General features: G+C 55.2%; 1 protein-coding gene across 1 annotated transcript in view; it reads left to right on the top strand.

Moving 5' to 3' along the window:
* The first annotated feature begins 490 nt into the window (after positions 1-490).
* NECTIN1 (nectin cell adhesion molecule 1) overlaps positions 491-27,783 on the top strand; it is a 73,120-nt gene continuing 45,827 nt past the window's right edge. Inside the window, exon 1 of the mRNA XM_027979324.2 lies at positions 491-1,346. Coding sequence (XP_027835125.1) covers positions 1,268-1,346 — 79 coding nt within the window. The 5' untranslated portion in view covers positions 491-1,267. The remainder of the gene's footprint in view (positions 1,347-27,783) is intronic.

The following is a 27,783-nucleotide window of genomic DNA, read 5'->3' as shown; positions in this document are numbered from 1 at the left end:
TGCAGAGGCGTGAGAGCTCTGGTTACTGAGTTCGAGTCCGAGGCCTGCCACTTTTCTGCTCGTGCCCCGGGAAATCGCCTTACCCTTCCCCGGGCCTTTGTTTCCTCATCTATAAAACGGGGCCAGGGCTGGAAGAGAGGGCCTGGAGAAGCCCTATTCAGCTCGGACACTGTGGGATCCCGGATTCTCCATACTGCACGCCGGCTCCTCCACAGTCTCCCTCCCCGCCACCCCCGCGGACTCCGCCCATCCACCCGGTCTTAACTCCACGCCCACCGAGCAGCTTCTCCCCCGACGCCAGCCGCTAGGGGTCACTGCCTCCCTTTGTCAGCGACGGAGAAGGGCGGCTAGCCCTCCGGCCCTCTCCCCGGCGGAAAGGCGACCGAGGGGCATCTCCCGAGCCAGTGGGCCTGAGCGCGACCCCCACGGCCCTCGCCGGGGATCCCGCCTCTGCCCGGGGCGGAGGGTGTGCGGGGCGGAGCGGGGCGGAGGCCGGGGCCGGGCGCGGGCCGCGCGTGGGCAGCCAGGAGGGGGTTAATGCTAACCCCTCCCCCTCGGGCTGACATCACGGGGAGAGCGGCTGAGAGGCTGGAGCTCGGCGAGTGAGAGAAAGAGAGGGAGAGGAGCGAGCGCGGCTCGACTCGGCGCCCGGGCAGCTCCACATTGTTGCGGATCGCCGGGACGCGGCAGAGCGAGCGGCCGCGGCGCGGCGGGGGACGCGGCGCCCCCCGATAGCTCGCCTGGTGCTTAGCCGCGCCGCCCGATCGCCCCGGCTTGCCGAGTCGCGCGCCCCGCCGCCTGGGCCCCGAGCCCACCGCGCCGCCCGCCCGCCGCCCTCGGAGGACGGCCGGCCATGGACGCCTGCAAGTTGGAGCCGAGCGGGAGGGTGTGAGCGCGCCGGGGGCCGGGAGCCCGCGCCGGGCAGCCGGGCGCGCCGGGGGTGGGTCCCGTTCCCCTGCCCGGCTCTGCGTGGAAGAAGAAGAGGGCGGGGACCGGCACCGGGAGAAGAGCGGAGGAGGAGAAGGGGCATGACTCGTGCAACTTGCGGCGGGCATCTGCCGAGCCTCTGAGCCGGCGGCGGCCCGGGGCCCGGATTGCGGCCGCGCCGATCTCACCCAGCCCACCCCGCCCCGGACGACGGCTGAGGCTGACCTGGATCCTCGGAGCGCCCGCCGGCCGGCAGGGATCGCCTTCGTCTTCCGGGCTGCTTTCTGGAGCGCGAGGAGCGCTCTCCTCGCGGCTCCTCTCGCTGGACCCCCGGCCCCCGATGGCTCGGATGGGGCTTGCGGGCGCCGCTGGACGCTGGTGGGGACTCGCTCTCGGCTTGACCGCCTTCTTCCTCCCAGGTGAGCGCGTTCCGCCCCCCCTGCCTCCCCACCCCCAACCCCCCATCCAGTGCCTCCCCGGGGCTGGGAGCTGGATGGCGGGCACGTCTGGGTTGTAGGGAGTGAAAGGAGCCAGAAAAGTTGGGTCACGGCTTAGGTAAGGGGGGTGCGGGTGGTTCAGCGGAGAGAGAGTCTGAGGAGCCCAACAGCCTGCCCTGCAGGAAAGCAATCGGATGCACGTTTCTGTGTAGCAAGAAAGCACTTTCTCCGCGCAGTTTTTCACACACACAAAATAATAATATGTAATAGCGTTCTATTTATTTAATAACCAGCTCTCAGCTCGGGAAGCAGTTTGGAAACACTGCATGTTACATAAATGCAAAATAATCACCGTAATCACCGTCTCGGGGTCGGAGACAACAGCCCCAGGGAGAAGGCGTCAGTCTCGGAGCTGGTGGGCTGTGGGCTTGGCGGATGGAAGGGGTGGCGGGGGCTTCGGGTTTTTTCCCTCCAGCCCCTTTGCCAAGAGATTTCGGGCGCTCCGGCCCCCTCCCGTCGCCCCCCCCCCCCCCCCCCCCCCCCCGCGCGGGGAGCAGGCTCCTGCGGCAGAGGCGGCTTCTCGCTCACCTGAGGTTCTTTTCCGCGAGGGTGAGGCCCGGCGGCGCGCTATCGCAATCTCCCCGCCCAGCGCGGAGCTAGGCTTTGCCTTGGAACTCCGGTCCCAGTTTGGGGGGCTCTCCCGCAGGAGGCGCCGCGGGCTTCGTGCCAGTCAGGTGGCTGCGTGACCCACTTTCCCGAGGATGCCCCGCGTGTCCTTCCTTGAGATGCTGGCGGCCGAGGGGTTAACCCAACGCCCGACCCCCGGGGTGGCCCCCGGTGGCCCCTCTGACGGATGGGGTAGGGGCGGAGGCTGGGACCGGTCCGGGAGTATTGTGCTGGGGAATGAACTGGAAAATGCGTTTAGGAGGCAAATCCGACCGAGTCCCCGCGGCTGGATTTAACCCTTTGTGTCCCTGGGGAAGCTGCCCGGCTCCCACGGTGGCTGGGGACACCGGCGCGGGTGGGGTGGAGATTCCTCCAGCCTTCGTGGAAGAAACCTGAGATGACCTCCCGCCCTAGCTGGGGTCGGGGCGGGGTACGGTGGGGGCTCGGTTGAAGCATGTGGCCCTGGCCTTAGGTGGTAAAAGAAGGGATGAAAGTGCAGAGACCAGCTCTGCGTGGGGCAAGAATGTTGGGTCTGGGCTCCGCTCGCTGCTAGCGGAGGGAGATATGGAGGAGATCTGTTCCATGCCGCAGACACAAACGGCAGTTTGTTGCCTAGACGTGGGTCTGGGGTGCGCTCCTGGAAGGCAGGAACCTGGCCTCATTCGCTTCTATACCGTCTGCCGCCAGCTCCCGGCCAGGGCTCAGCAAATGTCTCCGAGTGGCCCATGGCTCCAAAGTGGCTTGTGAAAGGCGCACCAGGGTGCCCCCAGCCCTGCAGCCTGGGGTAGGGGCTAGGGGTGCTGCCCTGCTAGGTCCGTGAGGGTAAATTCCAGGGCACACAGGTGTCACTGCCCATTTCAAAGGTGCATGATTGAGTCCCTTGCAGCAAGGGTGGTTCTGGTGAGAATGAAAGGGCTTCATCTTACACTGGACCTCCAGGGAAGCCAACAGGAGATGCTGGAAGCTCTGGTTCTAGCATTTGTCTGACCACCCGGGTTCTGGAACCCTTCAATTCCGTATTGCCCATACTCAGAACCCAGCAAAAGACCAGCTTTCCTTGGGCCTGACTAGTCCAGCCTACTAGGGGTTAATCTAATCCTGGGTCAGACAAAGAGCGGAAGATTTGGGGAGGGGGAGTGAACTCACCCCCCTCCTTTTGTCGCGCTCTCTCCCAGCTTTGTGGTGCTGTCCCTGTAGTTAATTCCATCTTTGGAGGGGTGGAGGCCTGCGCTGCTCCATCCCACTCGGGAAGTGGGGGCAGGGAGGTGATGCTCTCACCTTGCTCAAGTGTGGACACTGGCCCCCCCAACCAAAACTCCAGATGAGGGAGTGGGACTCAGATAAGGAATCACAGCTCAGATGGGCACTTCATAAGCACTCCCTGATCAGAGGGGCAGCCAGAGCTCCCCGACCAGCCAGGCTCCTCTACCTGGTGCCCGCGCCCCTGGTGCCTCTGTGAAAAGACAGGTGGATGTGGCGGTGCCCACATGACACTTGGACAGAGGCTGGGGGAAGTCACCTTCCAAACCCCATCTACCGTCACCCTCAGGCAACCTCCTTCTCCATGGGGACCTGCCAGCCTGATGCTCTTTTCTGGGTTCCTCTGGGCTGTGGCAAGGAGTATAGAGGGATGAGGAGAGGAGCTTGATGAGATGGGAGAGGGGGACCCTCCCCCACCCTGTGGGGGGGGGGTGTGTGTGTGGTGGCCCCCTGACTTCAAAACACTCCAAATTTGGCTCTTAGTGTGTAAGCACTGAAGTGTGTCTTCAACAACACAGACTTTACCGGGCAGGGTAGTGGAGCCCCATCAGCCTCTGAAATGAGTCTGGGGTTTCTGCCTGATCACTCAGAGGAGAGAGCCAGTGGGACCCCAGGGGCTGCATCCCAGAGGAACAGGGGGAGCCCAGGAGAGGAGGCAGAGAACCTGCCTTAGAAGCAGGTGTGCTGAGCTGGTGTCCCACCTACACCACACCCTCCCTAATTGGCTTCCCCAAACCTTTTGTCTGGGAAGAGAACACACACCCCAGGTGTCATGCACACCCTCGGAAGACCTGTCGGGCCACAGCAGCACCCTCTTCTCTGCAGCCTATGCAGAACCCGCTGTCATGATGGTTTTCTTTGAAACCCAGGGAGTCAGGACTGTTGAGTTATCTTCCTGTCTCCCCATCATTCACAGACAGTGGTGTGTCCAGGCTTGCTGGGCAGGACATTATGGCAAAACCAATTCCTCCGGCCTGGGGTTTGCAAGCAAATATAAGCAAGAATCCCAGTGCCCATGTCAGAGGAGTGTCTCCGAATCAGATTCAAGGCCAAATAGTCAAGGCTGGAAGGCAGGAGGAGGAGGTATTGCAGTGCCTGGGCCCAGCACCTGGGGCTCAGTGGTCTAGAAGGTGTCTCTGAGCCTGACTGTCTGTGTTTATGGGACAGGCAGCCCCTGGTTGCCTGATGCTGGCCGAGACTATGATGTCCATTCCCTTCTCAGCCACTCAATTTTGCACAATAAATCCACCTCGTTGGCCTGATCCAGGACCCAGTTGTGCACTGCCAGGATGGTCTCGGGCCAGAACCCTAGTGCTGACGACTGAGCAAGTGGGCCAGGCTGGGGAGGGTGGGGACCAGGGGGCAGCCCCAGTTGCTGTGCCTCTGATAACTGCCATTGTTTAGCAGCTGACTAATGTTCATTGTTCAGCACAAACAGAAAATACCCAAGGGAGGTGTAAATTTACCTTCAATTTTCCTGATTGTGTCTTTCCTGGTTAACCTGGTAAATCAAATGGCTCCTACCTGCTGTGGGGGCAGAAAGGGTATCTATGTATATTTACCTGTTTTGCTGAATTTTTTTTTTTTTAACTTTGAATGTCAGCCTGTGGGCCAGGCTAGAAGGAGTAATAGCCAGCTATGGGACTTAGGCTATAACGTTTCTGATAATTGGCTTATGGCCTCACCATCATATAGAGTGGGTGCACACACATGTGTGCAAGACTATGTGCTTGTGTTGGCCATCTACAATTCACTGTGCACATACAGAGCCACGGGGATTAGCACACGTGTGTGCACTGGGATTGTGTGTCACCATGGGACAGGGGCATAAATATACAGCAAACGCATCGCCACATGCAATTGATTTCTTATGGCTTTCTGACTGGAATTTTGTGAGAGGCCTGTGTTTATATCAGTGTCAGTGAGGGTCACTTTGGAGGAGACCTAGGATTTGCCCTTAGCCAGCTCCTTCTAAGACTGATCTTCCACACCCTTTGGGGGTAAGAAGCCTGAGTACCCCTTTCTTTTTCTGCTCTGCCCTTGATCTCAGGCTGGGCCTCTGGATCCTCACAGGGAGATGCTCACCTGGAGAGATTTTCCTCTGCTTCTCAGGATTCCTGAGCAGCCAGGAGGGGCCGCAGGAAATAGGTTTTCAGCTGCTACTTTGGCATCTCTGCTTCCTGCATGAATACTTGAGGAAAAGGGTCATCTGGGGAAAGGTGATGTACTCTGGGCATTTAAAAAAGAGCTCTGAGTCATAGGCTCTGAAAAACCCTGTAGAACCATATGTGTGCCCAGTTCAGCAGCATACATGTGCCTGGAGCACCCCAGTTCACAGAGCAGAAAGCAGTAGTCCCCTTGTTGGAAAGGCAAGTGGGAATGAAGGGCAAGCGGTGGGGAAGAGGGCAGTCCTGGGAGCCCAGGTCCCGATGCCCAAGTCAGGCTGGTGAGTGTTTCTGCCCTGTGGTGTCTGCCTCTCTCCATAGAGACCATGTCTGTAGAGCCAGCAGCAGATGTGCTGGCTGGGGCTGGAGTAACTTAAGATCTGAGCTGGGATCACCTTGCACAGGGAAAGCCCTGAGCTGGAGATAACACTCCTTAGCCCAGTTAACCCTTTAAGCTCTGGATTCTCCTGTGCTGTTTGGAACTGGAAAATAGGGAGAGGGGAAAGATAAGCGAAAACACATTGGACCTAATATCTGAACCCGGACAAGAAGAGATTAACTCAGTGCCACAGGAGAAACCTAAGGACACAAAGAAAGCCTTCCTGATCACAGACTGTATGTAGGCTGTTCAGGGCAATGGGTAACCCCAAGGGTTATCCTCGGGTGGGGGAGGGGCAGTAGGTATGTATTCTCAGAGGCTCATGAGATCTGTGCCTTTCACAGTCTTTTAGGGGCAGAGCAGCTGTAGTCCCAGGGCCCAGTTCAGAGGGAACAGCAGATAGTTCAGTCCCTTTCCCCACAACCTGGAGATCACCCCATCTTGACTGCCCAGCAGAGTAAGAGCAAAGCAAGGCCAGCTGGACTGTATTTGAATCCCAGCTCTACCATTTGCTAGCTTGATGGGCCTGGTTAAATTGCTTTGTAGGTCTCAGTTTTCCCATCTGTAAAATGGGTTTCTGCTACTACACTTTCAAAGGTTTATGAAAATTAGAGCAACAGTAATGTTTGAAAAGTGCTCAGTGCATTGCCCAGCTTGTGATAAATGTGCAGTAGTGGCAGCTACTCCTGTGTTCTATGCCTTTCCTCTGAGTGGTCCTTACTCCCTCTCTGTCTGCCAGCTGGGCACTGCCAACTGCACACTCTCTTGAGAAAGAGCCACTCATTTGCCTGCCCACTGCTGACCTCGCTTCCCCACCTGGAAATGATGGCAAGGGCTGCAGCAGCCGTGGGGGACTCAGGTGGCCTGGTTGGCTGCAGGCATCTACCTGAGCCCAGCCCTGGTAGTCGTGCACTGCACGACCAGAAGGTGCTGTGTGGCCTTTGTTCTGCAGCCTGTTGCCAAGGGCTCTCCCCAGCACCCACCTCACTCCCTGACTGCAACCCAGCTAGGCACTGCAGCCCATCTGGAACACTGGCTGGGGTGGCAGCCTGAGGCTGGCATGGAGAACCCGGGACTCAGCCCCTGCAAACTTCTACGGGCCACAGGCCCCTCTCCCAGCAGTCCATGCACCAGCTCTTCAGGCAAGATGGTATAGCCGGAGAGGTAGAGATCCCTCCCGAGGTCATGCCCTTCTCACTGACAGAAAGTCCTTCAGTTTCTCCTGCTGCAGATTGAATGCTTTCACCAATAATAATAAAGATATTTGTGATGCTCTTTTCAGCTCATAATTTCAGCTGGTCCTCTCAATAACCCCATGTACAGGGTATCAATAGTTCTCCCATTTTACAGATGAGAAAAGTGAGATGTAGATGTCGTACCTTGCTGCCCAGCTCAGATTGGACGCCAGGTTTTCTGACTCCAAATCCAGTAGATGAGGAAAGATGAGATGGACTGGGATGGACAGATGCAAAAGAGGCTGAGCCAGGTCATGACAGAATGTGTCCAGTGGGGCAGTCATTTGCTTTGCTAGCAACCACCAGCTTATACCGTCCCCCACCTGGTGAAGCGAGGTATATATACATGGAGATATATATAGGTTAGAGGGTAGCCCTGCTGGAGCTTACCGCAGTTCACGTTGACACAAAGCACAAGAGGCCCAATAACAGAACAGCTAGGGGAATGGGTCAAGGGGAGCATATCCTTCCAAATGCTAGAGCATCACTCCCAGGATCTGACCCAAAACGTGGGCATGGCCCCAAGGTGTGAGCACAGAGCTCCAGGACACAGGCAGGCATACAGCCGGTGTGCTGGCAATGCTCAGAAAGCTTTGTGGACTTGACTGGAGCGTTGGAGGACGGGAGGGGCTGAGATTTGGTAGGCAGAGTTAAGTCCGTCTCCTGGGCTACCCCCACCCCTCTCTGGTCCATGCAGATCCCAGTTTCATTCCCAGTTTATGAGGAGTCTCATTACCAAGCCACAGACAATAAAACCCACCCGGCCACTCTGGCCCGGATCTCATTAGAGGACATTAGTTCCGCTGGCTTGGTGGCCCCACTGGGACACAGCTGCAGGCGTGGCCCAGGCAGCAAAACAGGCCAGTGGCCATGGGCACAGGAATGTCCCACTGGGAGTTGAGTTTGATCTATGGGCTTGAGTAGGGTCCTCCCTCCCCACCTCCATCTGTGCATTCTTGGAATGCATGTTCCCCAAAGCTGGAAACATGGGGTTCCTCCTGCCCACTTGGACCCTCAGTTTTACACACCACCACCGCTACTGCCCCCTCCCTTCAGAAGATAAGGACACAGCTCCTTCCAGAACTGGGCAGGGGAGTCCACCTTCTGAGAAGCTCAGCAAAACACTGTCATTCCATGGAGGAGGCCTTTGGGGACAGGGACAACAAGCCCACTCACAGCCACAGGTCTGGGGACACTCTCAAGAGACACGTCTGAATTGTAGCCCACCTTTCTGTCCAAAAGGTGGGGATAGAGACCTGGGGGCCCCATGTCAGAAGCATTTTTCATCCCCTACAGATGCAGTTTCACCATCTGGCGGCCTTGGGGTGGTAGAGGATGGGAGTGGGGAGCTTCCTGGTCGCACTCCTCTCCTTGAGGTAGATTAACTTGCCCACAATGGCTGTATTGGAGCACTGGTTGCATCTTGGGGTTCGTCCCACCAAAGACAGGATTATTCCTTTCTTAGCAAATTCTGGTGCCTGTTGACAGCCAGCTTCTCTGCCCTCCCCTCCCCTTCTGCTTTATCTCTCTTTCCACCTGCAGACCAGCCCATCACCAAAACATCACCAGGGCCCAGTGGATGTAGCCATGAAAAGCAAGATGAGGGCAAAGGAAACCTTGCCCCATCTTAGTGCCCCAGTATTCTAGAGGAAAGAGAGTGCCAGGCCGGAGTAACTGGTTTTTAGAGCTCCATGCAGGGGTCATGCAGGTCAGCCCACACTTCAGGTCAGGAGCGCCCGCCAAATGAGTCAGCGGAGATGGGAGTGCTGATCTGTTTGGGCAGATGTCAGCAAGTCAGCCCTGCTCTGGAGAAAAGGGGGCTGGAGACTTGTACCAGCCCCTGATGGATGCTCCCCTGTAAGACCCTGAAGCTTGTTTGGAATTTGAGCCCCAAGTGGGATTGGTCAGCTGCCCCCATGGGGTCCATTCTCTGGCCCCTGAGCAGCACCCCAGGTATCCCCTCCCTTAGTCCTGGTCTCTCTTGGGCAAATGCTGTCAGCTCCTAGGACAAAGTGAGTAGACAAGGTGCCTCAGAGCCAAGCCAGCCTTGCTGCAGCTTGATGAGGGTCCCACTGCAGGAGAGGCTGGAAGCAGTATTCTCACTCAGGGGACCGCTGAAGCAGCCCCTGGGTCACCTCTGTCCCCGACTCCTGGCTCTCCAGCTCCAAACTGCCTGTACTGCCTCTTGGATGAATATGCTTAATCCTCGCCTGAAAAGGATGCTCATAACACAGAAGCATCTGATGGCTGCCCCCTCCCTGGCTCAGCTCCAGCCACCCCTCCCAGCCAGCCACACAGCCTGTGCACTTTCCCACCCCAGTGCCTTTGCATGCATCTTTCCCCCCAACCCTCCCCTATTTCCCATATCCAAAAACTGAAGTTGAGAGTATTTCATCATGAAGCCCCCCACTGGAGATGAGCTCTTTCACTCAGAGAACCACCCCCTTGTTGCAGCACCTCATCCATGCCACCCACGGCAATAGCCACTCTACATCTTTCCATTAGTTATTTGGGCCTGGGGTTTATCTTCATAAGACTGAGAGCTCCAAAAGGACAGGGTCCATTGCTGAGGGGGCTTGGACTCCCCAGGGCATTGCACAGGGTTGGCCACTCTGTGGACTGATTACACGGTAGGCAGATACTTCGTCACATAGTCCAATGTTAGGTGGATACATCATTGCATAGTACCTACTAGGTGGATACATCATTGTTTGTTTGGACAGTGATGATGATAACAACAGCAAACTGTTATCAAGAGTTTTTAGACACTCGGAGACTGTTACGAACATCTTGCCGGTAATAACTTATTCAATCTCTATAACAATACTTACTTCTTGTGGAGGATTCTTCTCCTCATTTTTAACATATGAACAAATGAGGCCCAAGCAGAGGTTAGGTAACTGGCCTCTGGTCGCAAAGCTGTTTAGTGGCAGAGCCAGGATTTGGATTCAGGAAATCAGGCCCAATGTCCATGATCCTTAATAAGCCTGGGGTAACATAGGACCTTGCCTCCAGAATGCCTATCACCCCTGTGTAACATCGTAGAGCCTACCCACCTGCTCCCTTTGATGATGCAGGAATGAACTGGGGCTTTCCTGGAGCATTAGGGGCTTATTAATGCTTATCATCAGAAATTTTCAGCGGTTGTTACTACCTTATCTCTTGGATACCTTATAGGTACTAGAAGCATAGTTGTTATACTCCTGGTGCACCCTGCCACTGTCGCTGTTGTGTCTTGGGACTGTTAATGTGCCTCTGCTGGAGGGAGATGTCTTGACATTATTGCTCTGCCATCCCCTGAGCCTTTGAGCATCACTGATGCCATCTGAGGGCCTCCCACCATGTCTCCCTGTGAGACCAGAGGCAGGTATAATAGCGCCCCTCGCAGAATCTGCCTGGAATTGCCCCCAGCAGGTGTTTCCAGGCTGGTTCCACATCCTGGGTGGGTCCACGGCTCAGCAAACTGATCCTATGCCAGCTCCTATCCTAAGCTTCTGGAAGGTTCCCCTCTCTCTTGCCCTCACCCAGAGATCCCAAAAGATGGCGAGGGAGGGGCCCCTACCTGGGGAGCGGGGCAGGGAGAGGATTTAGGGTGTTCACCCTTGCCAGCTGCTTTGATCTCCTGGGATGAAAGGGCTTGGTGCTTCCTATGCCCCAGGCAGGTTCAGGATGGGGACCCAGGGGACAGAGGCATTGGCCACCTCACAGCTAGGGTAGCGAACTTCCCAGGAAGGACGATCGTGGGAGCAGAAAAATCAACACCCTTTCCCAGTGTTGTGGCCAAGGACCAAGAGTGGAGTCCAGATGGCCCACCTGTGGATTGTCCTTTCGAGGGTCACCTGGGGCCAGTGCCCCTGCCCCACACCCTGACCCTGCAGGTCAGCACGTGCGCTCAGGCCTCACAAACTCCCTTGCTTAATTAGGAAGGTAACTCGGCTGCAAAACAGTCATCTGATATGTTTCGACGCCAAAGAGAAATTCCTCCCAGACTCTCTGCTGTTCTAGATTATCCATGCTCCGTTAGCTTGAATTACAGAGTGGCCTCTGTGGCCCGGATCTAGGCCAGAGCTGCGGGATCGGTTCCTGGGGCTGGAATCTGCCCCCCTACCCTCCCTGGGAAGGACTTGGAAGTGATGGCGGAAGGAGGCCTTAAGACCTATTTGACCTCCATGCAGACCTAAGGATTGCCTCGTCAGCACAAAGGAGCCAGCTCTGCCCTGCGCCTGCCCACCCTAGGGCCTGGGATGCCCACGGGTGCTTTTGAGTCAAGCCACTTGGATGCTCCTCTTGTGTCCCTTCTGGGCCAGGCCTCCTTTGAGGGCTTTAAGTCAGTGGCAGAAGCTTCTGCAGTGGCTCCCAAGTGAAAAATTGGAGCAGGGGCAGGGACAGGCTTCTCCTCGAGTGTAAATGAGACCAGAGCAGAGCAGCCACACTGCACTGTAGATTATTTTATGATGATTGCCCACCTCCCCCACCCCCAAACAACCTGATCTCAGTGGCCTAGATTGCAGCATCTCTCAGAATGATGGATAGGCCACCTCTCACTTCCCAGGCAGGGTGGTCGGCCCTGCTACCGAGACACCGCCTTCCCAGCCCCTTCCCAGATTTATTCCCTGTGTTCGTGGTGCCCAGAGAGTAATCAGCATCCTGGGCCGGCTGCGCACTCTGATTATCTCCGCTCGGTTGATGGATGAGCCTTTGGGGAACTTAGATGACAGCCCCTGGCCCCTGCTCCCCTGTGCCCACCCCTGCCTGGGCCTCAACACCCTTCCCAACCCCCGTCACCTCCCAGGAGTCAGATAATGGGCCTCCAGGTCAGATCTGAAGCGGAGTGGGGTGGGGGTGGGGGCAGTGTTAGTCATGGGAGGAGGGAAGGCAACACTCTTTGGCCCCCACCTCTCAGCACTGCTGTGGGATAACTGGGAAGGGTGTTGGTGGCTCCCCTTCCCTCCTGGGAGCTTGGGACAGGGGACAGACAATGCCACCAGGGAGCTTCTCTGCAGGTCACCCCTCCACACACGCATACACCCCAGCTGTGCATAGAAACACCCTTGCCAGGAAAGAGCTCCATTATCCTCTCCTGTCTCCATCACACCATTACTCCTACCCCCTCGGCACTTGTGTACACAGTTTGCACTGTAATGATAATTTGTGCTGGTTTATGTGTTTCTTTACAAGGGTTTTTATGTCCTCTGTGTGTGTATGAGAGGGGTTTATGGCTTGTGTGTGTGTGTGTGTGTGTGCCCGCACATGAGGTCACGTGCTCTGTGTGTGTGTGTGTGTGTGTGTGTGTGTGTGTGTGTGTGTGTCTGCTCCTGAGCAGCCTCTGATAGCCATCTTCTCCCCCGTGGAGGTGGGGGGCTCTCATCCAACTTCCTGGTGGGAGAAAGGCAGAATCTGGATCCTGAGGGTGAGGGGAAGAAGTGGGGAAGGGCAGGCAAAGATGATGACTGTTGAGGCAGCATTTTGCACTGCCCCCCAGCCGCCAGTTGGAGAATGCAGAAGGTCAATCTTAGATAATTGTTTTGTCTATAGGATCACAAACAACTGGTTTGACTATTTTTTTCCCAGCAAATTGACTGAACCCACTGGTTGTTTTGGAGCCATGTGGTCTCTGCCTTTTATTCCTCACATGTGGCCAAGTATATATCTGTGTCTTGTCTTCTCTAAACTTGAGTTTTCTTCACTGGAAAATGGGGATGCAATACTGGGAGGTTTAGACGAGCTAAACAATGCCTGTAATGTGATTAGCACAGTGCCTGGTACAGAGCGAGTCTTTACACCACTTGGCTATTATTAGCTGCCGCCTGCCCAAGGAGCCTGGGTCTGGAGGGAGGTCCCTTCCCCAGGGCTGGAAGCCAGGCCCAGGAGCCTCCCAGCAGTTCATGGCCCACCACGCTGGCAGGGGGAGGGGATCCTTTGCAGGGTTCCTATGACCTCTCTAGGGTGATCAACTCAGGAAGGGTCAAGTACTCAGGCCCCGGGGCTCCTGGAAAACCACCCACATGGTCACCTGGGAAGGTATCTGGTGACCCATGCCATCCTGTGCTCCCTTCTTACAGGGTTGTTGTTGTTGTTTAAGTCACTAAGTCATGTCTGACTCTTTGTGACCCAGTGGACTGTCGCCCACCAGGCTCCTCTGTCCATGGGATTTCCCAGGCAAGAATATTGGAGCAGGTTGCTGATGCCTTCTCCAGGGGATCTTCCCAACCCAAAGATCGAACCCTCTTCTCCTGCATTGGCAGTCAGGTTCTTTACCACTGCGCCACCAGGGAAGCTCTTATTAGAGGGAGTTAGAAGCAAGTTCCATGCTCTCGACCAAGCTACGCCAGGTGCAGGAGTCTAGCTGCCCTGAGAGCCCAGAGCCAGCGCTTACGGGGCTCCCACTGCCCCGGGTGTGCAATGGGAGAGGGGTGGTGTGCCCGTTCCTGCGCCCATTCAGCCTGGTGTGCACTTGTGCCTCCTGCAACTTCTAGTCCAGCATGGGACAGCACCCGCCCTCTGACCTCCCAACACAGCCGGTGACGCCTCAGGGTGCCACCTCTTCATGCCCATAGGGCAGGGGCCTGACTGGGAGATGGCGGAGGAGCTGGGGCCTCATGTGGTTATTACCGAAGCCTGTCCTCTCCCTAAACTCTCCCTCCTGGGACATGAAGGGACAGAGGTGACTAGGCAGGAGGGTGAGTGCTCCTTCACCCTTCAAGCCAGGTTACACATCTGAGCCCACTTGTTCCCTCCCAGCCCCAGGTCTGGAAAGAGCCTTCCAGCTGGATTCTCAGCAGAGGGTACCCCCTGCCCTGAAGGGGAAGGGAAGACCAGAAGGGTAGGTCACAGAACACCCAGAGTCTCGGCGTTGGAAGGGGAATCAAACAATATAACACCCAGTCACTTCTTAAAACCCCTCAAACACATCCGACCTGTGGGTTGATCATCCAGCTTCAGCATGAATACCTGCAGTGACGGGGAGCTCACCACCCCACATGAAAGCCAATACAGTTGTGATTGCCCCAAATTCTTCCTTGTGCTGAGCTGAAATCTGTTTCCCTGAAGCCCCCACCAGTTACTCCTGTTTCTACCCCAGTGGAGTTGTGTGGAACACGTCTGATTCTGCACAGGGGGTCCTGTCCTTCAGGCATTTAAAGACAGCCTCTGGCACCCAGGGTCTTCTCTCCCATGAGCTCATCCAGCCAAGTCTGACACCCCCTCCATCTCAGATGCTTTCCTAGGAAGCAAGTTGTCTAGATCCCCAGTAACAGGTGTGATGCTCCAAGCACAGGCTTCCTGACCCAGGGATTTCAGCCTAGGAATCCCCAGCCACAGCCACTGCCCCAGGGCCAAGAGGAGGCAAAGTGGGTTGTCTGCCTTCCCCATCCCCTCTGAACCCCTTCCCCACGTCCACGCCACCCCTTCCCCACCTCCACCTCACCCATTCCCAACCCCTGTTTTCCTTTGGATTAACGATAAATTGCAGTGAGAGATCCGTTTATCTCCTATGGGAATTAAGGAATTAAGCTGGTAAGGGACCTGTGAGAGGAACCATATTGCAGAGATTCAGGGCATAACAAGGACAGTGGGGAGGGCAGGGGACCCTCTGCCTGCAGTCACTTCACCAGGAGGCGGTCCAGGCAGCCCCCAAATTCTCCCAGCAGCCTGTGTCCTCGTGGGCATGGGTGGGGACTGGTTGGAATGGGTGTGGTCACTGGTGCACAGATGGATGCCACCAGTGGGATGATCTCCCTGCAGCTTCTGTCGCCTGGCACTTCATGCCATGGTGCAGCCGCTCTATGGCATGTCCCAGGGCTGGGAGAGCAAGCCATGGCTTGTGGCAGGGTGTGGCACCTCCCCATCTGACCTTGTGATCTACAGTCTGCGATACAGATTCTACAGCTGCCCGTCCACCACCACCACCCCCAACAGGCAGTCCATCAGTACCGACCAGGCACTAATCACCCCCTTACCGCCCCACCTGACAGACCATTGTGGGTTTCTTAGTGGTGAATTCCCGGGGCCAGTGGTGAAATGAGTCTTTGGCCACTGGAGAGTCTGAGCTTCCCTTTATCCTAACAGTAAACCAGAAGTCTCCTTCCTGAACCCCCAGAGGAGGTTAATCAGGACCCATTCCCCCAAGTCTCCACCCTATTCATCTCCAGTACCCCGTCCCTGGAACCCAGGAGGCATGGCTTGGAGACCCTTCTCCCTCATCTCACAGGCTTACTGCTCCTTGCCAACTGCCCCACTCCCTCCTGCATGAGACCCTGGTCCCCTCACCAAATCCTGCAGCTCAGCAGGGGGAGATAAGGTGCTGAGCTACCCTTGGAGGGTGGGAGAGAGGAGGTGGGAAGTGAAGAGGGGATGGCTCCTCCCCCCGGCTGCCCCCTAGGTCACCCAGTCATGTCCCCAAATAGTAGTTTCAATCACTGTCATCCCTCTCTCTCCAGACACCCCACCAGAGTGGGGGGTAGGAGCTGATGCTCAATGATAGCGGCCACCAGGAAGGGCAGGGAGAGATAAAAAGCAAGGCTGGGCTGGAGATAGCTGCGGGGGGTGGGGCAGCAGGCAGGGTGGGGGTGGGGCATCCCAGAGGTGCTTGAGGTGCAACCCTGGTGAAGGGGGAAGGCCAGAAATTGGGCCCTTCAGTCCAAGAGTCTAGCTGGTTAATAATTAGTAACTTGAGTTAATCAATCATTTAGTGTTTTCTTCCCACTTTCAGTTCCCCCACCTCCAACGTGGAGATCCTTCTAGGCTCTTCCCTGGACCTCTGAAAAGAAGCCCCACCTTCCCCCCCCCCCCCCCCCCCCGCCCCACGCCACCCCTGCCCACCCCCTCTCCCCCCACCCACCTGCCTGGTTTCTGGTCTCTTGAGGCAGCATGGTGTTTAATCTCCAAGAGCGATTAGGGACTGACTGTAGGCCTGCCCCACAGGCTCTTTGGATGTACCTAGATATTTCCTCCTGGGAGGGCAGGCCCTTGGACCACCCCAGAGCATCCCTGTAATCACTCTCCTTGGTGCCTGCTGACTCACTTGGTTGGGCCCATTCTGCTGGCCAGATGGGGTCCTGGGGTGATCCTGTGGGTAGCTCTTCCTTAATCCTTTAGGTGAGGTCAGTTAGTCAACAGATGCTCTCTGAGCATCTTTTAAGAACCAGGTACCTCTTGGCAAGAAAAAGTACTTTTAGCCATTTAAATTGAGGTTAAAGACTTTATTCAAAGACTGATGTGTCGGGGTTGGGAGGGGGTGTGTAGAATGGGATGGGGAGAAGGTAGGCACATGTCCTTGTGGTTTGGCCTTTGGGTGGCGTTTTTGATTTGTAATTCCTGGAAAACTTCCCGTTGGCAGTTTGTGCAGATTTCCAAGCCTTTTCCTGGACCCTTGGTGCCAGCCCATCCTGGTGGCTCTCAGAACATTTCTTTTGTAAGCTGTGAGGGCAGGGCGGAATATGAAAAAGGGAAAGGCGGCAATGGGCTGGTGCCAGGGACCTCAGAGCCTCCCCTGCCCGTTTCAGTCCTTGGCAAGAGCTGGGGCTGAGCCAAGTCATGAGGTACTGTCTGAAAACAGGTGGTTTGCCCGCTCTGGGCATTACTTAAATGATTAAAGTCCGCACAGGGTTTTGAGAAAGACACCTGGGCCCTAACCTAGGGGAGGCTTCCCTGGGGACGTGACCTTGATGTAAGACCTGGCGTCCGAGTGGCAGTGGTGAGGAAACACCAGGAGAGTGACCAGCGCAGCCTGAGAGGCCAGCCGTGCCTGGAGCCTTCTGGCCTGTCTTCAGGATGGGGGGCCATGGGAGGGGCTGGGAAGGCTGTGTGGAGGATGTGGGGCCTCAGAACAGCCTCCTCTACCTGCTGTGTCCACTTTCAGCCTGCCCTGTGCTCCAGGTCAGCTCCTCGGATTGCCGGCTGGACAGTCCCACTTCAGGCCCTGCATGCAGGCCTTCTCTTCCCAGGACACAGCCCTCACTGGGCTTTCGCCATTTCTGTGCTCAGAACCCCAATTCTGCCTTCATTGGAGCTGGGCCCTCTCTCCTCTGTCCTCTGCATCTGATTTGTTGTCAGCTCTTACTGGTCCCATTTCTACAGGACCCCCATCCCCACCCCAGTCTCAACGCTGCCACCCTCTGAGACACAGGAGTGCAGGGGGCTCTCCCTATTCCCGTGTGGCCTGCACACACAGAGCAAGGAGATGTTGGGGCACGTCACACTCCTGCTCTGCCTGAAACTCTCGTGCGCCCCCTGCCCCCGCCACCAACGCCCAGTGCTGCTCCTTAAGCACAGACTCTGTGACCGAGGCCAGGGCTCCCACCCGCAGTTGGCACTGCTGACAACCTGGGCTGGGTGATTCCATGCATAATAGAATGTTCAGCACCATCTCTGGCTTCCATCCAGGTAGATGCCAGGGGCATCCTCCCATCACCTCCCTCCATGGGATAATAAAAAATGTCTTCAGTCAGTCAGTCAGTTCAGTTGCTCAGTCTTGTCCGACTCTTTGCGACCCCATGAATCGCAGCACGCCAGGCCCCCCTGTCCATCACCAACTCAGATTCACGTTCATCGAGTCAGTGATGCCATCCAGCCATCTCATCCTCTGTCGTCCCCTTCTCCTCCTGCCCCCAATCCCTCCCAGCATCAGAGTCTTTTCCAATGAGTCAACTCTTCGCATGAGGTGGCCAGAGTACTGGAGTTTCAGCTTTAGCATCATTCCTTCCAAAATGTCTTCAGACATTGCTCAGTGTTCTCTAGGACAAAGATACCCCCAGTTAGGAACCACTGGCCTAGGCTCTTGTTGTAGTCAGAAGCTGCTTTTCCAAAGCTATCTCCCCTGGCCTGCCATGGGCACATTCAAGGTTCCATGTCTTCAATCTTCCTAACCCAGGGATCGAACCCAACTCTCCTGCATTGCAGGCAGGTGCTTTACCCTCTGAGGCACCAGGGAAGCCCATTCAAGTTTCCAGCAGGAATTAACAGCTCCCTCTCAGCTCCTCCACTCCTGCCCCTGGGCCTTGGCTCCTGCTGCTGGGGCAGTCCAAAGCCCCCCATGTGAAAACTGCCGTGAAATGCTTGGTTGCCAAAGGGCCCCATCCCCTGAGTTCTTCACCAGCCTCTGGGACTGCGTTGTCTGGAACTTTCTCTCCATCCCTCACCCTAGACCCTGAGGTCTTTGAAGGGGAGAACTGAACCTTACAATGTCTTCAGGCTCCAGCTCAGTGCTTTGAACACAGTAGGTGCTCCATAAATGTGCAGTGCACCAGTAGGAGCTGCTGGCTTGCCCTCCTTCTCAAGCCCAGTAAGCTCTGAGATTTCCTTCCTCTGCATACCTCTCTGCTTTCCTGGCCCTTTGTCTAACCCTATGGCCAAGGCAGGAGAAAAGGGCAACAGAGAATGAGATGGTTGGATAGAATCACTGATTCCATGGACGTGAACTTGAGCAAACTCTGGGAGATGGTGAGAGACAGGGAGGCCTGGCGTGCTGCAGTCTATGGAGTTGCAAAGAGTTGGACATGACTTGGCGACTGAACAACAGCAACATAATCAAGATGCTAAAACTTCTGATGTTTCCCTCTCTCCTGACACTTCCCATACTCCCCTCGTGCTGTTGGCAGCAAACAAAAGCATCTCTTTCCCACTTAGTCAACATTTACTAAGTACCTCCCGTGCATGGAGCCCTGGGGAGCAGGGGGCTCTGATTTTCATGTGTGTGTGAAGGTGTTCACGGATATGTGGTTTCCGAGTGTGTGAGCTGGTGCATCTCTAGGCACGTTTGTGTTTGAGTGCAAGTTTGTAGGGGGCCTGCTCCTCCACTAGCTGCTGCACCCTGGGCTCACCCCCTCTACTCGCCATCCCTCACCTTGCATTCCTCCCGGCCTTTGATCGCACTATCTTCTCTATTTAGGGGTCCTACTTCACTGCCTGGCAAAGTCCCATTCATCCTTCAAGGCCCTTTCTTCTCTAGACACCCCTCCCCAAGTTCATCATTTCCTCCCTGTTACTGTCATGGCACTTGATTGCAACATTAGTCCATCATCCCTTAAGCCCAGGACCATATCACTCTTTTACTCATGTGTGTGTGTGTGTGTGTGTGTGTGTGTGTGTGTGTGCGTGTGTGTGAAAGAGAGTGTGTATATAATTCCTTCTTTCAGGCACTTGATAGATTCTTAATACATGTTTATTAAGTAAATTGAAATAAATTGCTTATTTCATCTCCTAAAGCATTTTCTTTGTACTGTTCTAAGAATGTGTCTCTGATTAATGACTTTCCTTAACCTTTTTGCGTGTGCCCGTATGTGTTTCTGTGCCTACAAACATGCACAAACACACACGTCTGTATGTATACAGCAGTGTTTAATTGCACAGGTGTGCTTGGTCATATATGCAGGCAGGCATGTGCTTTGGTGTTTCTGTAGGTTTAAATGTGTGTTCCCCCCAGTGCAGCCACTCTCCAAGCCGCTCACATTTGGGAACTGAGAGATTGAGGGTACAGGAGACAGGGATGACTCCCTCCAGGCAGGTTTCTCCACCCCTTCTGAGAGGCTCCTTCCAGAATTCCCTTCTGACCCTGCCCCTGGTCTGCTGAAGTGACCGGGCACTTCCTGTCCATCCTGTGGCAGCCCAGCATGGGCAGGTGGGGTTGGAGGGCAGAGCCTTCTATGGCCCAGTCATATCACACCCCCTTTCTGATCCATCTCTGCCCTGTTTAATTGGAATTTGGCTAGTGGAGACCATCTGTTCTATTCCGTCCTGTTTCCATGACAACCAAGTGGCTTGAGACTGAGGTTTGTGGTTAGAGAAGTGGCCTGGGGGATGCTGGGAAAAATCAGCGAGGTCCTCCCCCCTCAGTCCGGCTCCACCTTGCCTTTTCCTCTCTGCCCTGCCCTCACCCCCAAGCCCAGAGTAAAAATAAAGTGATTGCTTGCCAGGGCGTGAAGTCCCCCAGCACCCCTCTCCCTGTCCGGCTGGCCTGCTCTCTCCCAGGCTCCTCTGGGCTCCCCACACACGGCTCCCTCCCGCTTCCATTCATAAGCTCCGGCTAGAGAGATAGCCCTGCCCTTTTACCCACATATGGGGCTGGAAGGGAAATCTAGGGGCTTGAAAGCCTGCAGCTTCTGCGTGTGCTTTTTAGTCTCAGCCACCCCTGCCTCCAAACCGCTGCCTCATCGCATCCAGGCATCTTAAAATGTCCTGCAACCAGGGACCAAACACAGGCACAACCCCCCAATTTACAAGCATCAGAACTTTCAACTCACTTTGATGGCCAGTACATTTCCCCTCCCTGGCCCGTGTCCAGGGAACCTCAGTCCCCACGAACCTTCCAGATAACAGGACTTTGAGAATAGAATCCCTTACTTCCCTCCCAAGGGGATGAGTGTTCCCTCAGCCACCTTAGAAACACCCAGGGCCCCCACACAAAGGACTCTGTTAGAGCCCTTGTGCCCAGGGCTCTCCTATCCCCCCACCCCCCCAACCCTGATGAGTAGAGTGGCCCCAGCAAGTGCATGGCAGACGGAAAATCTCTGAGCCTAGTGGGGATGGGGGTGGGGGGTGGCCCCAGGGTTCCCAGGAGCTCAGACAGGCTCTGACACACTGGGATGGGGGGTGAGGCTCTTTTCTTTCCTATTTCTGGACAGACAGTTCTGTTTTCACGGTGTTATTTTCTGCCCTAATTTCCCCGTCTGCAGCAAAGCTGCTTCCGTGCCTGCTCTATTACCAGGGGACCTGCCTGTCTTCAAAAATAAGTGGTGTGGCTTGTCAGGTGACCTGTCTGTCACTCTGGTCCCAGGTGTAACGTGCTGTGCCACCACACCTCCTGGATGCGGGGCGGGGACATGGGGTGGGGAGCCTGTCCAGAGGTGGGGTCCCAGGATCTCTAGTGCCCCCCAACCCCAGCAGAACCAGCCCAGGGCAGGGAAGGAAGAGAGAGCTCAGCAAGTCAATGCTTAGAGGAGCAGGGCTGACCCAGGGACCCCCATGTTTGGGGGATGCTGCTGTCCTGCAGAGGTCTAGAGGCCAGCCTTCCTCTATCCAAGTGGGGTCCAGCTCCCTGCCACGCATCATTCTTCATGTGCCTCATCTTTTATTATTGAGATGTAATTCACCTACCATAAAGTTCACCCTCTTAACGTGTATGATGCGGTGGGGTTAGTATATTCACAAAGTTGCGCAGCCATCACCACTCCCTAATACAGAACAATTTTGTCACCCCAAAAAGAAGCCCTGTGCCCATGTGCCATTCCCCATGATCCCAGCCACCCCCAACCCCTGGCAATCACTGTCTACTTCTGCGTCTGGATTCATGTGTTCACCACAGTTAGTGTAAGTGGAAGCACACACGGGGTAGCCTTTGTGGTGGCACCCTGCACGGAGCATCCCATATGCCTCTTTCCATGTCGGCCCTCTGCTTCAGCAGCACCAGCGGCTCTCAGTTGCGGCCAACTGAAGGGCAGACCCTTGTCTGGAACAGGGCTGTCTGTAAACTGGTGCTCACTTCCCTTTCCTGTCACCTCCGCACCACACAGCCAGCACCCACAGCCAGGCTTTTAAAGATCCTCCTCCCTCATCCCGTTCCCTCTTCTCTCTCTGAGGGGCTCCTGCTTATCCTGTAAGACCCAGCTAAACAATCTCACCTCTTCCATGATCCTCCACCATCCTCAGAATCGCTCCTTGTGTGAGCTCCCGTGGATTTTGGTTCATACTTTAAAAAACAAGCAAACAAAACACAGCGCTTATCACTCAGTAATTATTTGTTTTCATGTTTGGTCTCCTGCTTGGCAGAAAGCGAAGGAGAACTAAAGAGCCACTTGATGAAAGTGAAAGAGGAGAGTGAAAAACTTGGCTTAAAACTCAACGTTCAGAAAACTAAGATCATGGCATCTGGTCCCATCACTTCATGGCAAATAGATGGGGAAACAGTGAGAGACTATATTTTTGGGCTCCAAAATCACTGCAGATGGCGACTGCAGCCATTAAATTAAAAGATGCTTGCTCCTTGGAAGAAAAGCTATGACCAACTTAGACAGCATATTGCAAAGCAGGGACATTACTTTGCCAACAAAGGTCTGTCTAGTCAAAGCTATGGTTTTTCCAGTAGTCATGTATGGATGTGAGAGTTGGACTATAAAGAAAGCTGAGTACTGAAGAATTGATGCTTTTGAACTGTGGTGTTGGAGAAGACTCTTGAGAGTCCCTCGGACTGCAAGGAGATCCAACCAGTCCATCCTAAGGGAAATCAGTCCTGAATATTCATTGGAAGGACTGATGTTGAAGCTGAAACTCCAATACTTTGGCCACCTGATGCGAAGAGCTGACTCCTTGGAAAAGACCCTGATGCTGGGAAAGATTGAAGCCAGGAGGAGAAGGGAAAGACAAAGGATGAGACGGTTGGATGGCATCACTGACTCGATGGACATGAGTTTGAGTGAGCTCCAGGAGTTGGTGATGGACAGGAAAGCCTGGCGTGCTGCAGTCCATAGGGTCGCAAAGAGTCGGACACAACTGAGTGACGGAACTGAACTGAACTGGTCCCCTGCTAGACTGAACTTGCACAGAAAAAGAAAATGTCTTATTCTCCTCTCTTATCCCTCTACCTTCCTGCCTCTTGCCGCTGTCACCATGGCCTCTACCCAATGAACTAGCACAGTGCTTGGCGCACAGTGCTTGGCGCACAGTTACGCTTCACAGGCACATAAGGGCCAGTGCCTAAAATATCCTGGAGGAGAGAACCCGGCGCAGGAAGAAGGAGGGCAGCATGAGGCTTAGGCTGGTGGGGTGAGTGGGAACCCCATGGCCCAGGGATATTTATGACAAGATAAGGATGGTAGCCTTTACACCTGTGTCTGAAGAAAACCTCCCCATCCCTCAAGGGTCCCTTCAGGATGGAAGAACTCTCCCTGACCACCTCAGCCTGCAGGGGTATCAGTGGTCCTATGGTCCTGGACAGACAGAAACTACTAGATAGAAACTCAGTTCAGTCACTCAGTTGTGTCCAACTCTTTGTGACCCCATGCACTGCAGCCTACCAAGCTTCCCTGTCCTTCACCAACTCCTGGAGCTTACTCAAACTCATGTCCATTGAGTCGGTGATGCCATCCAGCCATCTCTTCCTCTGTCATCCCTTTCTCCTCCTGCCCTCAATCTTTCCCAGCATCAGGGTCTTTTCCAAGGAGTCAGTTCTTCACATCAGGTGGCCAAAGTATTGGAGTTTCAGCTTCAACATCAGTCCTTCTAATTCAGGACTGATTTCCTTTAGGATGGACTGGTTGGATCTCCTTGCAGTCCAAGGGACTCAAGAGTCTTCTCCAACACTACAGTTCAAAAGCATCAATTCTTCAGTGATCAGCTTTCTTTATGGTCCAACGCTCACATCCATACATGACTACTGGAAAAACCATAGCTTTGACTATGCGAACCTTTGTCAGTTAAGGAATGTCTCTGCTTTCTAATATGCTGTCTAGGGTTTTCATAGTAGACGTAAACTACTAGAAAGCAAATGATGATTCTAAAACCTCTCGCTCCTCACCAGCATCATGGGAAAAAATTGAAAGTCCTCTCCTTTTTTTTTTTTTTGCCAAACCACAGGGCATGGGAAGTCTATAGTTCCCCAGCCAGGGACTGAACCTCTGCCCGCTGCAGTGGAAGCAGAGTCCTAACCACTGGACTACCAGGGAAGTCCCTTGAGGGTCCTCTCTGACCTTCTCTCCTATAGATATTGGTCAAGTGACTATAAAAGCGGGATGATAATAGTATGGAACCTCGAGAGTTTAATTGAGGATTAAATGAGAGGGGCAAACAAATACTCTGAAAGGTCTGGAGTGGGGGAGTGCATTTATTTATTCTCAAGGGTGCTATCGGCACAGATTAACTGAGAGAAGGAAGTGGAGGCCCAAGGCCTCTGGTTTGAAGGAATCGCTAAGGCCCCTTCTCTTTGCTTGTCTTTTATGCTCTTTCCCAGAGATTAGGAACCTTGATGTAGCAGTTCCATGCTGTTTGTTATTATTTGAAATAGGCTGGAAAGCAATCAGAATTGGATTTTCTTGAAGGGAGGGTGGTGAGAGAGACAAATTAAGCCTCCACCCCTACTCCAAGGGTTGGGTTTGTAGGAAAAAGAGAATGGGCTGAACTGGGGGGCGGGGGGGGGGGGGCTGCCTCTTGGACACCAGCAACTGAGGGAAGACGGTCCTTCCTGCTGCTGAGGGAACAATGAGGGGCTGGCGGCCAGGGTGGGCTGGGACCTAGCAAGACTCACAGCCTTCTCCATGGGGAGTCATCAGAGCCGCTGGCCCTCCCCACAGTGGGATCCAGTTCCAATGGAGGGTGCCAGGCAGACCTTCTGCCCCTGCAAAAACAAAGCTGCTTAATTGCCTTTTAATCTGGGGATGTCGGTCTGCTGGTGTCGGTGCTGAATTGTAAGGGGAGATAGTATCTTTCCCTTTGAGTGAGAAGTTATTTGATCTCTGTGTCAGAGGAAGGCCTGTGCCCAGGGAAGAGGTGGGACGGAAGGGAAGGTGGAAGGAGAGAGAAGAGCGAGGGCCTGGCTCCTGGCCGACCTGAGGCTTTATTTCTCCCCATAACAATCATAAATAAAGGGAAACAAGCATCGCTCTTGTCTTGGCTCAAGGCCATTGTTTGGTGCAGGCTTCCTCCTCACCCCTGCCCCTCCTGGCCTCTGTTTCAGGCCCAGGAAGGGGAAGACAGCTTGTCTACAAGGAGAGGGAGTGGGCTGCCAGCTGTCTCACCTGGAGAGGTGGGAGGGGGGCTCCCAACACCTGAGTGCACCCCACCCCACCCCACACTGCCTCTGGCCTCAGCTCTCCCCATCTTTGCAGAGTCTGCTAAGAGGTCTCAGGTGATTGCAGGAGCCTCCTAACCAGTGCCTCGGCCTGCATGCCCTACTGAATCAGCAACCTTGCCCTAACTCATGTGTCCCCCCCAGCTCCTGCTGGTCACACTCCCCAGCAGCTCCCATCTCACTTGGAAGGGAGGCCTGGGCCCTCCATCATCTGGCCCCTGCACCTCTCCTCTCCAGACAAGCCCGCCAAGCTTACCAGACCCATGCCCACTTCAGGGCCTTTGCAACTCTCCTCCCACCTGAAATGCTCTTCTCCCAGCCGGCCACATGGTCGGTCGGTGGGCTTGCCTCCCTGGTTCTTTCCTCAGCTGCCCCCTGCCTCAGTGAGGTTTCGCTGGCCACCGTCGATCTCAAATTAAGCAGCCGTCTCATACAATCACACGGATACACCCACACTGTCAGCTTGAAGGTCCTTTCGCCACAACCTGCTCCAAGAGCTGTCCCTGACCTGTGCATCCCTGCCCCTCTGACAGTGCCCCGCTTCCTGCAGGGTTTTATAGCGTCTACAGAGTGCTCACGCCTCATTCTCCCAGCATCCTCTGCGGGTCAAGGTGGGCACCCCGATGTATCCTTGAGAAGGGTTCTGAGAGGCCCAGGACTCGCTGGAGAACCCCACTTGTGAGTGGCAGGCTTTCAGCCAGAGCCATGCAGATTCTTCACAGAAGCTTTTGCTGGGCTGAGTGGAAGAAGGTCCAAGCCCTCCTGCAGCCTCAGGCCTGACAAGTGGCCTAGGAGGCAGGCCGTCTGTCCTGGGAGAGGCTCAGCGCCTGCTGCCCCAGGCCCCAGTTCATCTGAGTTCCCTCCTGCCTCCTCCCCTCACTCTCTGGTGTGCGCACAGGCCCAAATGGTCTTTCAGCCATTTTTCTGCACCTATCTGCCTGGCTGGAGAGACCTTCCTGGGAGGGGGCAGGGTGGCCTGTCTCTACCCCAGGGAGGAGAGTCAGGCACCCTCTGAGCCTTCACAGTGCTTAGTACTTGAAGTTATGGACGGAGAGGTGGACGCTGGGAGGGCCCTGGGGGACCTCTTCCTGGGCTCAGGTCAGCTCTCTGCCTCTGGAAGCCCTTCTCTCGCAGCTCTGGGCTCTCTGCATCTCAAGAAACACTGGGGGAGCCCTGAGAAAGATCCGGGAGGAGGAGGGAGGGAGACAGCCAGCCCCCCACCAGCAGGGACACAGGGACGCCTGCTGTGCGGCCTTGGGTAAGGCACTCCTCCCACCGCAGATCCACATCCTGGTGCTAAGGAGGGTCCCTGGGCTGGGAGCTCGAGGGACTCATGGAAGCAGGTTCCTGATGGATCTGAGCCCAGAGGGTTGAAAAGAGTGGTGACTGGTCCTGGAGAAGAGGCACGATGGAGTAGAGTGGACGGTCTGGAAGGACCGAGCGTGCATTAGATTAACCTGGCAGCAGGCTACCTGGCATCGTATGTAATTGATCCTTTGGGAATCTTACTTGGAGTATTAAAGGCAGGAGTTACTTTGGCAATAATGCAGGGTGACAGGAATCAAATTTGTTAGTCTCACCGGAAGCGGCTTTGCTGACATGGGCTGTGAACTTTCAGGGAAAGAGCGCCAGCCTCTGGTATAAGAGTCCTGCTCAGCCACTTGCTGGCTGAGTCACCCAGGGCACTCTCTGACCTGTTTCCCCATCTGTACAAGAGGGTTGAGCTTCCCTAATGGCTCAGCAGTAAAGAACCCATCTGCTAATGCAGGAAATGCAGGTTCAATCCCTGGGTCCAGAAGACCCCCAGAGAAGGAAATGGTGACCCACTCCAGTATTCTTGCCTGGAGAATTTCCTGGACAGAGGAGCCCGGTAGGCTATGGTCCATAGGGTCACAAAAGGTCTGACAAAACTTAAAGACTAACCCACCACCACCACAGCAGGAGGGTTAGACTAGGTGTCCATGTGAGCCCCTGCTGGCCCATACTCGGTGGCCAATGAACCAGTGTGTGGGGCCAGTGACTGGACTTAACCACTTGGGGAAGTCCATGGCACTCAGAGACGAGAAGGGCTTGGGCGGATGCGGCTTCCCAGAGGCCGGCCGGTCCCTGAACCCTGGAGATGTCCAAATGTCTTTTCTATCAGACATCTCTCTGTCCCTTTGGTAGCTGGCATGAAAGCCCTTCCTGACTACTGTTGGGCCTCAGAATAGAGCCAAGTAGGACCAAACCCCCTCTGTCTCTGCCAGAATTTCTCAAACCTGCCGAGTCCCAGACTCTTTCCACTGGGGTGGGGGAAGCTCAGTGCCTTGGCTCCTTCAGGTCATGTCAGGCATTGGTCAACCTTCGATGACCAATCACTAAGGCCCACATGCAGGTCTTGGCGGGTCCAGCCTTGAGCAGTTGGGTGCCATCTGTGTTCTCATGGAGCGTATGGTCTAGTGGGAAACAGAAAGTGAACAGGTCACTGTGGGTGTGGAAGTAGCCAAATGGGACGGCCTGGCTGGAGCACACAGACAGGGGGGACCTGAAGGATGAGCACCAGAGAAAGGGGAAAAAGAGGAGGGAAGAGCACATGTGGGGGGCCCTGCATCTACAGCAGGGGTGGTGCCCTTGGGGGCCAGTCGGCATGACGGGCAGCAGCACCGCACCAGGCTCTGCTCTCAGGGCTCTGCTCATAGAAATCCATTTCATCTTCTCAACAGCCTATGAGGAGGTCAGTGGCATTTGCTCCTTGTATGACCTGCTGATCACATATGAATGTCTAATGATTTGTTAGACACCCGTACACACGATGACCTCCCTGAGGACACATTACCATGGTTTTTGTCCTCACAGTAGCCAAATCCCCATGTCAGTTGCTGAGATCCCCTTCCCCAGCCTTTAACTGCAAGTGTTGTGTCTTTGGGACTTCCCAGGGAGCTCAGTGGCACCTACCAAC

This window comes from Ovis aries, chromosome 15 (assembly GCF_016772045.2).
Source record: "Ovis aries strain OAR_USU_Benz2616 breed Rambouillet chromosome 15, ARS-UI_Ramb_v3.0, whole genome shotgun sequence".
NCBI lineage: Eukaryota > Metazoa > Chordata > Mammalia > Artiodactyla > Bovidae > Ovis > Ovis aries.
The sequence above is the reverse complement of the archived record's forward strand: the minus strand, read 5'-3'. Positions and strand labels throughout refer to the sequence as shown.